Source organism: Thermobia domestica, chromosome 17 (genome assembly GCF_964235325.1).
Source record: "Thermobia domestica chromosome 17, izTheDome1.hap1.1, whole genome shotgun sequence".
Lineage (NCBI taxonomy): Eukaryota > Metazoa > Arthropoda > Insecta > Zygentoma > Lepismatidae > Thermobia > Thermobia domestica.
In genome coordinates this window covers 72,296,664-72,309,727 of record NC_137470.1, presented here as the reverse complement: position 1 = coordinate 72,309,727, position 13,064 = coordinate 72,296,664, and the positions used below count along the sequence as shown (strand labels likewise).

Here is a 13,064-nt window from a genome sequence, read left to right as displayed (position 1 = left end):
AACCGGCATAACCGTGGGACGTAAAACTCAAAGATTTCATTTTATTTCTTGTTTTGTCTCTTCCTGATAAGTAGATATGACCCTGGGAGCGAAAAATCTCTGGCAGGATAGTACTTTGACGGGCACGGGTAAGATAAACCATATATTCTAAGTAAGATTGACTGTAAGTGCACGAACCATAGCTCCATCGGCGCCCTACGTTTCTGCTATTTGCATGCCTTTACAGCTCAGTTTTCTATGTTCCTCGTTGGGTCATTAAACGAATTCCTTAGTGTAAGCAAGCTAGTAAATGTGGGTAAAAAAAATCTCTAGGAAGTTTCAGTGGAATAATATACTCTAACTTCGTAAGTTTGCTTTATTGCATAATTTTATGTAATACAAAATATAACGATTTCAAAACCTTTCTATCAACTTTATACAAAAAATCTTATTTGATTTTAACAAATTAATTACAAGAAATTCTTTTTCATTAAATGTTCGCAACTATAATATTTCACTACAAGAATTTGCACCTCAATCATGTCGATCTGAGTAAGACACTACTATTCATTCCATCTAACCTAATAGGTGACCAAAACACCACTACGCTCTCGTACAGAGTCTGATAAGATGATGCTGAAATGGTAAGCGATGACAGGGTTGAAAACTCAAAGGATACTTACAGTATTCATTTCATACTATATAGTTTTATGTGAATATAAAAGCAAACACAGTTTATATGAATGCAGTATCAGAGCGATAATATGATAACGACGGAAATTTCAATGATTAGGAAAAACTGTTTCGTCCGACCTCCTCTAATAATCAATCCTCTACAATTTAGAAAAAAAAAAAAACTTTTGTTATGAGGCAATTGCGTGATATCCTACATTAGTAACTTAGATACTTGGGAGAAAAGTAAACTAATGTATCAAGTATTTGCGAGAGGTAATCTGTACTAAGATACCACAGCCTACAGCTCGCATTTCTGTGTCCTAATTGAAACCAAACAATGGGTTCAAGGACGCTGTTAAAATAAGAAACAACTTTCCATGTGGGCATTGGAGATGTTGGTGTTGTAAATAGAAAAGTGTTTGTGTACTGTTACGTCTGCATGACCAGTAGCGTAGTGGGTACACAGTTTTCACTAACCTTCTTGTCGATCACCTGTAAAGGTGATGCTCTCATGAAGTCAGATGTTCTTAGTTCGAATAGTGGGAGTTGTATGATCACTTTCGAGCTGGGCTCACTACTTATTTGACTTCCCTTTTTTAACTAAAATAAAGGGATTTATTTTGACCTTAGAACTGAATGAGTTGATCTAGTTTGAGGAATGTTGTGCAAATGTATAAATTAATTGTCATGACCTTAAGATTAATAAACAAGGGTCTACAATGAGCAAACCTGTGTGAGTTTGAAATTATTCTAATGGCATTTTGCTGTATTAGAAGAATATTGTTTTACATGACAACTGTTGCCCCAAAATATAAATTATACTTTGAAAGAAAGCGAAATAAGCTGATCAGTTATCAGGAACATGATTTTCTTAGTTGCCTCAATGAACATATTATCCTTGAAACTCTACAAGAAGTGTAATAAATATGTGGTTCCCATGATAACTTACTGTCAATATAAACACTATGTGATCAAAAGTATCCGGACATCCACAAAAACAAACGTTTTTCATATTAGGTGCATTGTGCTGCCACCTACTGCCAGGTACACACTATCAGCGACATCAGTAGTCATTAGACATCGTGAGAAACCAAAATGGGGCACTCCGCGGAACTCACGGTCTTTGAACGTGGTCAGGTGATTGTGTGTCACTTGTGTCAGAAGTCTTTACGCGAGATTTCCACACTCCTAAACATCCCTAGGTCCACTGTGTGTGATGTGATAGTGAAGTGGAAAGGTGAAGGGACACGTACAGCACAAAAGCGTAAAGGCCGACCTCGTCTGTTGACTGAAAGAGACCGCCGACAGAAGAGGGTGGTAAAGTGTAATAGACAGACATTTATCCAGACCATCGCACAGGAATTCCAAACTGCATCAGGATCCACTCCAAGTACTATGACAGTTCGGCGTGAGGAGAGAAAAACTTGGATTTCATGGTCGAGCGGCTGCTCATAAGCCACACATCATGCAGGTAAATGCCAAACGACGCCTCACTTGGTGTAAGGAACGTAAACATTGGACGATTGAACAATGGAAAAACGTTGTGTGGAGTGGCGAATCACGGTACACAATTTTTCTTGGAGGGGGCTTGCACCCCTTGTTGTTTTGCGTGGCACTCTCACAGCGCAGGCCTACATTGATGTTTTAAGCACCTTCTTGCTTCCCATTGTTGAAGAGCAATTCGGGGATGGCGATTGCATCTTTCAACACGATCGAGCACCTGTTCATACTGTACGGCCTGTGGCAGAGTGGTTACACGACCATAACATCTCTGTAATGGACTGGCCTGTACAGAGTCCTGATTTGAATCCTATAGAACACCTTCGGGATGTTTTGGAAAGCCGACTTTGTGCCAGGCCTCACCGACCAACATCGATACCTCTCCTCAGTTTAGCACTCCGCGCCATTCTCCAAGAAACCTTCCAGCACCTGATTGAAAGTATACTTGGGAGAGTGGAAGCTGTCATCAAGACTAAGGGTGGGCCAACATATTGAATTCTAGCAGTACCGATGGAGGGCGCCACGAACTTGTAAGTCATTTTCAGCCAGGTGTCGGGTGCATCGTCTTGTATATATGGAAATGCATCAGGAATGTCTTCAAGAGGAAGGAGTGGAGGTGCATCTGTTCTCCTAACATATTTCCTCATATCATTATCAGCCTTGTAAAGTGGAGATATCTTGTACTTATCTCTATATAGATTGGGTAAAATGAAACAAACAAATGCGTAACGTCGCTTGCTCAAATGTTTCTCTTGTAGCGTTTATTGCCGCCTGTTCAAAGTCAGGCAAATTCTTGCACACGAAACTCGAAGGAATAATCTTCAGCTTTTTTGTTGATTTGCTGAATCATAGGTGTGTACAATGACAGAATTTTGCTTTGCAATACGCAGAACAATTGTAGAAAAATGTCCGAAATACCTTCCGTACAATGTATATAACTATGAAAATAGACGTGGACAAATTTTAAATGTTCCATTCATCACTATCCTTTCGTTCCTTTTGCTTTACAGAAATTCCCTTTCACTTTACAATGTGCTGATATACCAGCCACCTTGATTTTCTCAATAATTTATAAAATAATTTGTTTGTTACTTACAATTTGTATATGTCATTACAACATTAGGATGGAATAAATTTCTCAACATGTAATACAAACATTGGCGTGCTTCTGGTGCAGTATAGGCTTTCCACAAACTTTGTAGAAAATAGTGTCTCATTCTGCGAAACAGGAACACACGCCCATGAACGACTATTCGTATTAACTGTTTACTTTATGAGCAGAGTTTCTGATGTTACTAGATGTGAAGTTCTTTCTTAAAACTCAGTGCTTTGACTATTGAAACCGTTTTATGAGAAGAATCATACAATATTAGAAGTAAAATATCATATTATGAGATACGTATCAGCTAGATTTCTTACAATTGTTATCATCATTGCTATTACGACTACTATGACTATTATGGACAACAACTACTAATTTATTATTATAATAATTTATATTAGGAGTAACAGTTGAGGTTTCTATTACAAGTGCTGTATGAAATTAACTGTAAAACTGAAAAGCATTTAATTTCCGATAACTGAATTTTTTGTAAAATTAACCTTTAAAACACGTATTCAGGTATAAAATACTACCATTTTTCTACTTTAAAAATTCATCCTTAAACGAAGAGTTAAGAATACGTAATCTAATATTTGTATTTCCAATATAATAATATTTTTGCACATTATTTTTATCGTATCTGCATGAACCAAACAGTTGAAACACAAAATGTGGCGCATTTATATTTTATTTTATGGAAAGGAGTTTGTTGCAATCCTTAATTCAGTTAAACACTCACTTAAGGAAAAATACTTTACGGATTACTCTTGAAAAAAACCTTATCAAAACTGTCATTGGTAATTATGAAATATAAAATATTTAATGGAGGTATCTAATACCTCTATACCTATTTAAGGATTAAGGGAACAGCAATGCCTTCTCAGCAATGTTAAATGCGAGCAAATTGGGTGGAAATCTAAATTTTACACAATACTATATTTTCCAGAAAGCCCCACTCCCCGAGTAAATCAATGACTTACTTTTCCTTTTGAAATAGCAGAGGGGGAAGCAGGAGTTTGTTTTGATTGCCTATCACCTTAGATGGAATGAACAGTAAACCTTATTTTGAAGTAATCACCACCAACCCTTATTAAACGGAAACTCCATGTACCTTTCAAATCAGAAACACTAGCAATTACCTATCAGAATTAGCGCAATTTGTCTTAATTTATTTGGCACTTTTCTTTTTAATCTAGGAATTCCCTGTTGTCTGTCAGTGTGTCTTAGTTCACATGAAGGAAACAGTCGCAGTTATGGGTAACAATAATTAAACGCCAGGCTCCTGTAAAACATGGAAATAGACATATTAACACACACACCAAAATTAACAATAGCTTATCAATATTTCAAAAACAAATATTTTCTTTCTCAAGCACCTCAATATGAAGACATCATATTAATTTTTAAGTGGCTACAGTAAATAATAGCAATTCGTCTACGTTAATCTTACAATTTTCATTAACATAACTTCCATGTCTTACACCACATGATAAGTACATGATATTTGTAAACCTAACATGTCACACCATGATATGGCTTATTTACTGGTATATATCAATTTATTCTTCCGAACTGTCCTCCAGTATCTAAATTTCTACTCCTTTAAGTTGTATCAAACACTTGCGCCTTTCTCCCGTGGCCGGTGGCATGGTCCTGTAGCCCAGTTCTCCTGGAGAATGTGATGAAGAATGGCCTACGACGGGGTATCGTAAAGTTTTAATCATCACCAAGAAATTATTAAGATATGATGGTGAAATTTTGTCAGTGTTATGTTTGGTTCTTATGCGCATGATGTTAAGGAAATTAGCTCCTAATTGTTGTTTATTTTTTACAGGATGTGCCAAAATGACCAAAGTGCAAGATGGATAAGATTGGGGATCGCAGTGTGATAAAGTTCCCGCATGTGAAAGGTAATAATGCCCGACAAATTCATGACGAGATGAAGGCTGTGTATGGCGATGTTTATCCATCTTATGACATCACTGTAAAGTAGAAAAGCAAATTCCAAACTGGTCATATGTCCCTCACAGACGACCCATGACCTGAAACACAATCCCTGACGGACGATGCGGCTACTGTGAAGAAAGGAGAGTGTTTAATCCTCGAAGACAGACTTGCAACCATCCAAACGATTATGAATGAGACTGGTCTCACTTACGGTAGGTGTGGAAAATTAACCATGACAAACTTCAATGTCTTAAGGTATCTGCGCACTTGGTTACTCGTTTGCTGATACCTTTTCAGAAGCAAGCACGGTAAGCACCTTTCCCAACAGATGCTGATGCTGATGCTGTTAGAATAAGATAAGGAGTATTTTTTCGGGTGTCTGTTAACCTTGGATGAAACGTGGATATATCAGTTATTAAGATGAGTAGAATTACGTAAATAACCACGTCTCAGAAGGTACATTTACGAAGTGTCCCCGCGGGATTCGTGTAAAATTGATTCAAATGCAAAGTTCCCCGCGGCCCAATGTATATTGTACTAATTTTAGCGGCCCATACCGGTAATTTGATATTTATGGGCCTTCATATATCCAGAACTCAATTATACACTACTATAACACTCGGGCACAAAATTGCTTTTAATTTCTTTAGATGTAACTGGACATGAATGTGGCAAAACAAACTAGATCAAATACTGTTTCTCTGACACATGTTACACACCCTGGCCGCCATATTGGATTCAACATTCCGTTTTTCAAATGGGAATAGGTGCAAGTGATACATTAAATTCATTTACAATTGTCTTCGAAATTCATTGGTGTAGTGAGTTCTACCGTAGCTTGCACCGTTTGCAAGGTATTGCATGTTGAATGTCAGGCACTTCAAGAATATTGAACGAAATAGAAAGTTTTGCAGGGCGCCATGTGTATATGCAATCTTTTACGTGATTTATCGTTGAAATATTCTCCTCAACGTACATACATACAGCCCCATAGACGTCAATATGAAAATGGTAGGTCTTCACCCAAATCTGGTCGTACCTGGATTTACATTAGGCATTTTGACGATAATACAATACTTCCTTGTTATAGTATAGCATGGAAGTAATAACAATCATTCACAGAAATGTAATAAGATTATCACACCAATGTTGTAAAGAGTTTTTTTATACCTACAATATTTTCGAGTTAGAAATTGTTTTGATTTGTCAACATCAAAAAAGTATACGCGTAACTGGTATTACTCTGCAATATCTATTCGCGAAGTGCCTGGAGGGATTTAACATGCAATATCTTCCAAACGTAACAAGCTAGGGTAAAATTCACTACACCGGTGAATTTCCGAGAAAACTGTACATGAATTTGATGTATCACCTGCACCTATTCCCATTTGAAAAACTGAAAGTTGAATCAAATATGGCAGCCGGGGTAGATAACATGTGTCAGAGAAGCAGTAGTTGACCCAATTTGTTTTGCATATGTCCACATTCATGTCCAGTTAAAAAAAAAAAAAAAAAAAAAAAAAAAGTATCTGGCAAATTTCATGTCAAAAGAGCAGTAAATAAGAAAAATAAAACGAAAATAAAACTTTCTTGTACATTTAGCAACATTTTGTTTTACTTATTCTAATTTTCGTATTTATAATTCTTTTCCCATGAAATTTACCACAAATATACATTTCCTGATTATACACATAGTATCAGTACTAAAAGTACCCTGCGAAATCATTATCAAATTATATTCTTACAAGAAGACAGTTATAGATATGCGACAATCATTTTGGACATAAGTGTACCTTGTGAGACGTGGTTACTGACGTTAATAATAATAATAATAATAACAACAACAACAACAACCTGATGCCTCATAAACGACGATGAACTACGTTAGCTCTGAGATAACAAAGAGATCGCCACGTATATTGACACCCGAGTGATATAGTGCCTTAAATGTTGGAAATAAACACTACTGCGCAATGTGACGAGAATGTTTCAAATTCAATACATTTGTATCTATTAAAGAACTAATCAACTTAACACAAATGACTGAACAACTTTAAATTTACGAAGATTTTATGCAAAATCTACTGCAATTATCCACCATAACATATTTTCATTTCGACAGAGGACACATAGGCTACGATCCTATTTCCGGTGATCCTGGTTCCAATAATTGATCATAATCTTTCGATATTTGGAACATATTTGATAGGATTTAGCATACCATAACTATCAGCTTCTTCCATGGCAGTATGCCACGCAAGCCGTAAAAGGATTTTCCTAAGATTTAGTGAATTGCGACAGTTTATCTATTAGTTCCTTCTGATGCTAATATTGAACAGCTCTCTGTAAACTACAAAGATTAACATATTTACAACAGGCTACAGAGATTTCCGTTCGGACGCATTTTAAGTTGCTGTGTAATTTCAAGTATAGAAATTACAAAATAACGGATGAAAGAAGTTTTGCAATCAGCATCATGGCTAAGTACACGTAAGCTATTCTCTTTGAGTATGAACTGAAACGAGACATTTCACAGTGCCGTAAATCGTATTCAATTGCTCCTTCAATGTTTCGAAAATTTTCTAGACAGTACAATCAATGAAAATTTCGTGTTTGCATAATGTTGGTTAGCTATATAACTATGCAATAATTCTTTCAGTAGCAGCAGAGATAGTAGTATAACTGATTTATCGGCAATAGTACAATGATAGCGAATAATTTTACCACAGATACCAGTTTCATTTTCTCAGCTATAATTTTGCATTTAAATAATTTTGCCGAGCATTGTTTGCCTTTATGAAGCTACCTATTATATTCCTTGCCGTGACTTCACCAGTGTGTGCAATACTGAACTGAATTAAACAAAACAAAACAAATAAAGTGCCGCGGAAAGGATTACAATGCAGTCAATCTTTCCTTAAAACATTCATTCCTGTTTTAATATGTAACTGTTAACTTTATCCCCTCCTCTCCCCGCTCCGTCAAGGTTAGAGCAGAGTTCCAAAAATCCATGCTTTGTAATTGAAATATATCCCGTACCTTTATAAAATACGAGGGATTAAAATAACAAATATTGCATTACAAACATGAATATTAATAGCATATTTGAGCGTATTGGTTTGTTTTTTACTGCTGTTTTACCCATGTATTTGAATACAGTATTTTGTTTTGTACAGTATTTCTGCTAACGCTCTCATACTTCCTCCTTAATATCTTATAATCTGGATCAACAACAGGTCTACAAGCAAACTTTTTATTTTCTACACTTTCGGATATACTATTTTAGTATAAGTGAGATTGGATAAAGTTATTTTCATATTTTTTGTGTTTTATATTTGTGAGTCAATTTCTTGGATTGCAGTGTTTTGATCTTTGTGTCTCCAAATACATTCTACGTTTATAATATTCAATATAAATAAAGATGAATCAATGTTGCATATTTGCCAGTGTGTGTGTCGTATTTACATTTTGTGCTTTCAATTGTCGGCTAACGAAATTCTGTTACGTACTATTACTAATTCATGATTGACTATGCTGCCGTGCTAAGCGAAAAGGCCGTATCTCCATTTCACATACTTTCGAGAAAATAAGCAAAACGCGTTTTGGCTTAGGCTGTACGTTCAAATTTGTTATATTTCGGTAAAACTTTATTAAATATATTTTCACGATCTAAAATTTGTGTGGTAACACAGTTAAATATTTTTGCTTATGAATTGCCACTTAAGGTCTTTTTGCTTACTTTCAGTTACAGCTTTGAACATAAGGTAAACACTCATGACGTCATTACCCCCACCTATTGGTCAAACCACGTCAATTTCACTTTAGATAGATGCAGAATTGTACTACGAACATTCCCATACCAATATCTCAATTTTCGAAAAATGTGGAGTTAAGGTCTTTTCGCTTAGGACGGAAGTATGAAACCAATCTACTTCCATGGTTCATACTATTTTGATAACAGAAACATAATATTTTAATTGTCGATAATATTCTACCTGCCAGTACAAATTTTCTTTGAAAATTATACTTGAATTTTGTAAATTTCGACTAGTTTGATATAGGCTTACTTTGAGTGCAACGAAATGTTTACCTTCATAAGCTGATTGTACTTGATAACTCATATTGCATTTTGAATACATTGCCACCTGAGTTAAATAACATTACTTTACTTAAGTTTTTGTTCTAATTCGTGGATAATTTAGAAGTTGTGTACAATTTTTAGTAGTCAGTCTTCAATCGATTCTCGTTCCCCGTATTGAATGTTGCAGAGTTTAATTTCCGGAACTAACTTGGGATTTCTACTGGAGCACCTTGATTCTTTTAGTCAATATATGAATTGTTTGTCTTCTAGAATATGGAAGATTCATAACAAGAAAGTATTTAATGCCCTATATTTGATTTATGTTGATGCGTGTATATAGTGAAAAAGTATAATTGTGGTTCATGTTAATTTTGATGGCTTTATATGTATACATTTAACGTAAGAAGATGCCTTCATTTATTATAAAGATTGGTATTTATGGGAAAATTATTACTCACCTTTAGTGTGTCTGATGTGCTCTCTCCTCGAAGTAGCCTAAATTGTAATCCACGAATCACTTAAAATCCGGTAAGTGGTCATTCACTCGAATTTACTAATGTGAACGAGAGCATAAATCTCTATATTAAAATGCTACGTTTATGTGTTACAAGATTTGAGCTTACTTCCGGTTGGAGTTTATAATTCATGTAGGATCAGTGTTTTCTTTCTTCTTGCATGCAGTATGTAATAAACAAACACATTACACACACAATTAATTACAATGTCAAGAAAACTTTGTATGTTTGTGGCCAATCTTTTCAACATTAAGTTCTCGGGAACCACAGGCTCTAGAAAGATGCCGCTTTTATTGGTCGATTGCAAATTTTGTGTAGATTGTTCAGTTCTAATTGAGTATTTTTTAAAAATATCCGTTATTTCTTTATTACATTTTTTAGGGGTAAACTGGAAGTATTGAAATTAAAAAAAAAAAAGAAAAGTAAAGCATCATATCCTACGGGTTATACATTCCAACCAGGGGCGGATCCAGGGGGGGGGCGATCGCCCCCCCCCCAGAAGAAGAAACTTTCTTATTGTTTATATATAAATAAAACCCATCCCAAAGTTTGGAGCCCTTAAAAGTAGCAGTATGACAACCCACCGCCCCCCCAGAAGTCGGTCCTGGATCCGCCCCTGATTCCAACACAACATAGTTGTAATGCTCCTAAATTTAGTCATTATAATATAATACTAATCTATTTAAAATACCATATACCACTATAAATACAGGGGTTGTACATCTCCTACGCGTTTGTTTTATGGCCAAATGATAATGAAAAACGAAGGATAACCATTTCTCCTGTCTACGATGAATCTTTATTGTTTGAAGTAACTGCATGCAAGAAGAAAGAAAACACTGATCCTGCAGGAATTATAAACTCCAATCGGAAGTAAGCTCAAATCTTGCAAACGGTGTGAGATATTGAAAAAATAATCGAAAAAATCTCCTCTTTATGGTACCCCTTGCCGATTTTTATCAAGACGTCTTTCACTTGTGTCTGTAAAGGGACATGTACAGATGTTGTAAGGCAGAGGTGCCCACAAAGGGGGGCTATGACGCAAACTGTGTCATTGAAATATTTGGGGGGGTTAAAAATCTATATAAATATGTTTGAGGGGGTGTAAAAATTAATCGAAAAGATGTTTTTTTTTTCATGGAAGGACACCTACGGATAGACAATTGGGGGGTGCGTCATGGACATAAGGGAAGGGGGCAAGGAATGACAAGGAGATTCATGCTTATATGTGAATGATGCGCTGTGTAGAGAGCGCAGGTTCAGCTAGTATTCATTAAATCGTTGAAATATATACACATATTAGAGCTATCAATTATATTGTAAAACTAACTTCCTTGTCTTTTGTAACATCTGTCGCCGAAATCTGTACAACTTTGTTTATCTACAGACTGACATATGGAAATTATTGTTACGAAACAGAAACTACCGATATTTAGAGTTTAATGTGTTATAACCTACAATAATAAAGGAAGATTTGTGAGTTGTTCTATATAATAATACGGAACTCTCAATTAACTTAATTCAGAATTGTAATTTAATCTTTTTTCGGTGTAATATCAAAATTCATATTTTAACATTTATATTATTTTTGTATAAGCAGTCGAAAGGCGGGAGGACATACATTATGACCTATACTTAACCCCTGATGTTAAATAATCAATTTCACTGACTCTAAAGGAACATACCGTAAAATCTACAGTTTTTATAGTTACTATAATATCAATGTCGATAACTTCTAAAATGTATGATTCTTACACGCTAGTTAATATTTTTTTATTTTGGTAACCCTGCCTGTCGAAGGCAGCATAAATACTATGAAACATATAATTCATACTCAGTTACATAGCAAAGATACTCATTTTGTAGCAAACATACTGAGCCATTTATATTTATCCAGTTTGAGAACTTTTGCTACAAAATGCAGCATAAAACACATTCTCAGATACATATATACAACACATATGTATATAGGATGTTAACGAACTATACAGACGAACTTCAATAGGTGATTTTTCATATATAAAAAAAATCTGAGCAAGGGCTGTCCAAAAGCGTGAAAAAATATATAAATTGTAACACGTGTTATTTCGAACATGAGAAACAATGGAGTGGCGATCTATATCGACAAGAAGGAAACTATGCACTTTCCTCTGCATGTCTACAAGAAGTGCTTTTCCTTATTTTAATTTAAGAAGTCATTTTTTAAAATAAATTGTTTCTCAGTATAGTTTATTAACACCCTACATATATAGGTAGATAGATAGATGAATAGATATAGATAAATAGTATTTACTCAGATTTAACGACTATCTGCAAATTACTGAAACTTAAATGAAGTTACACAAAAGTACTTGAGATTAAAGCTCTCAGAAAAGAAAAATAAATAACAAAATCATACCAATAACAGTTCTTCGAGTGTTCACCCACTTTTAGTAATTAACGATAATAGGTTTCCCATCGATATCAACGCTTAATCCTGTTGTATCCAATTTTACTTCATGAAAGCTTATTTTTGATGAATCCTATAAAAATGAAATATATATATATATATATATATATATATATATATATATATATATATATGTTGCAAATGCAAACCATGCAAAACCTATCGGTATAACACTGGATATATATATATATATATATATTGAAATTATATTACTCAAAATTAGCCTAACCAGGAATGTGCTTCCTAACTGTAAATGAGTTTTGAATAATTTGAAAGCCGATTATTAACATGCTGCGAAGTTGTAGCTGCTAATGGGGAAATGGCAATCAAGATTTGCGGTACGTAGACTCAGACAATAGGCAAATTTTAATTTTTTCAAGTGTACTTAAGCAATCCATAATAAAATTTGATGGCACTATACATAATAAAAAGGCTATCTAACAGCGCTTCAGTGACGTAAGGAATTGCCAACTTGTTATGTAATAGTTGTTTTCAAACGGAACTACGGCAAGTTTTATCTATACAAGACGATCGATAACAGTGAAGAAAAGTACATATCAAATACGTAGCAATGTTGTAAACGTTAAGAAAAATGAAATATTTAAGTTTTACGTCCCACAGTTATGCTGGCTAAGCTAAAGGAGACGGTGATGATGAGAAATGAATGAAAATGGTGAAATGAAGAAAATGTGAGGAAACGGGAGAATCCCGAGAAAGCCCACTGCAAACGTTAGGAGTAATTTGAGAAAACTCACTGCTACAGCCTTGGTCCATAGACTGCAGAATATATGGTTTCTCACGAAAGTACTTCTACAG

General features: G+C 34.9%; 1 protein-coding gene across 2 annotated transcripts in view; it reads right to left on the bottom strand.

Moving 5' to 3' along the window:
* Window positions 1-341: 341 nt before the first annotated feature.
* The window catches only part of LOC145673717 (L-fucose kinase-like), a 147,333-nt gene continuing 134,610 nt past the window's right edge, over window positions 342-13,064 (bottom strand). For both annotated transcript variants that reach the window (XM_081743431.1, XM_081743430.1), the window contains 2 exons: window positions 12,198-12,321; window positions 342-4,538 (listed from right to left, as the gene is read on the bottom strand). In XM_081743431.1, coding sequence (XP_081599557.1) covers window positions 12,229-12,321 — 93 coding nt within the window. In that variant the 3' untranslated portion in view covers window positions 342-4,538; window positions 12,198-12,228. The remainder of the gene's footprint in view (window positions 4,539-12,197; window positions 12,322-13,064) is intronic.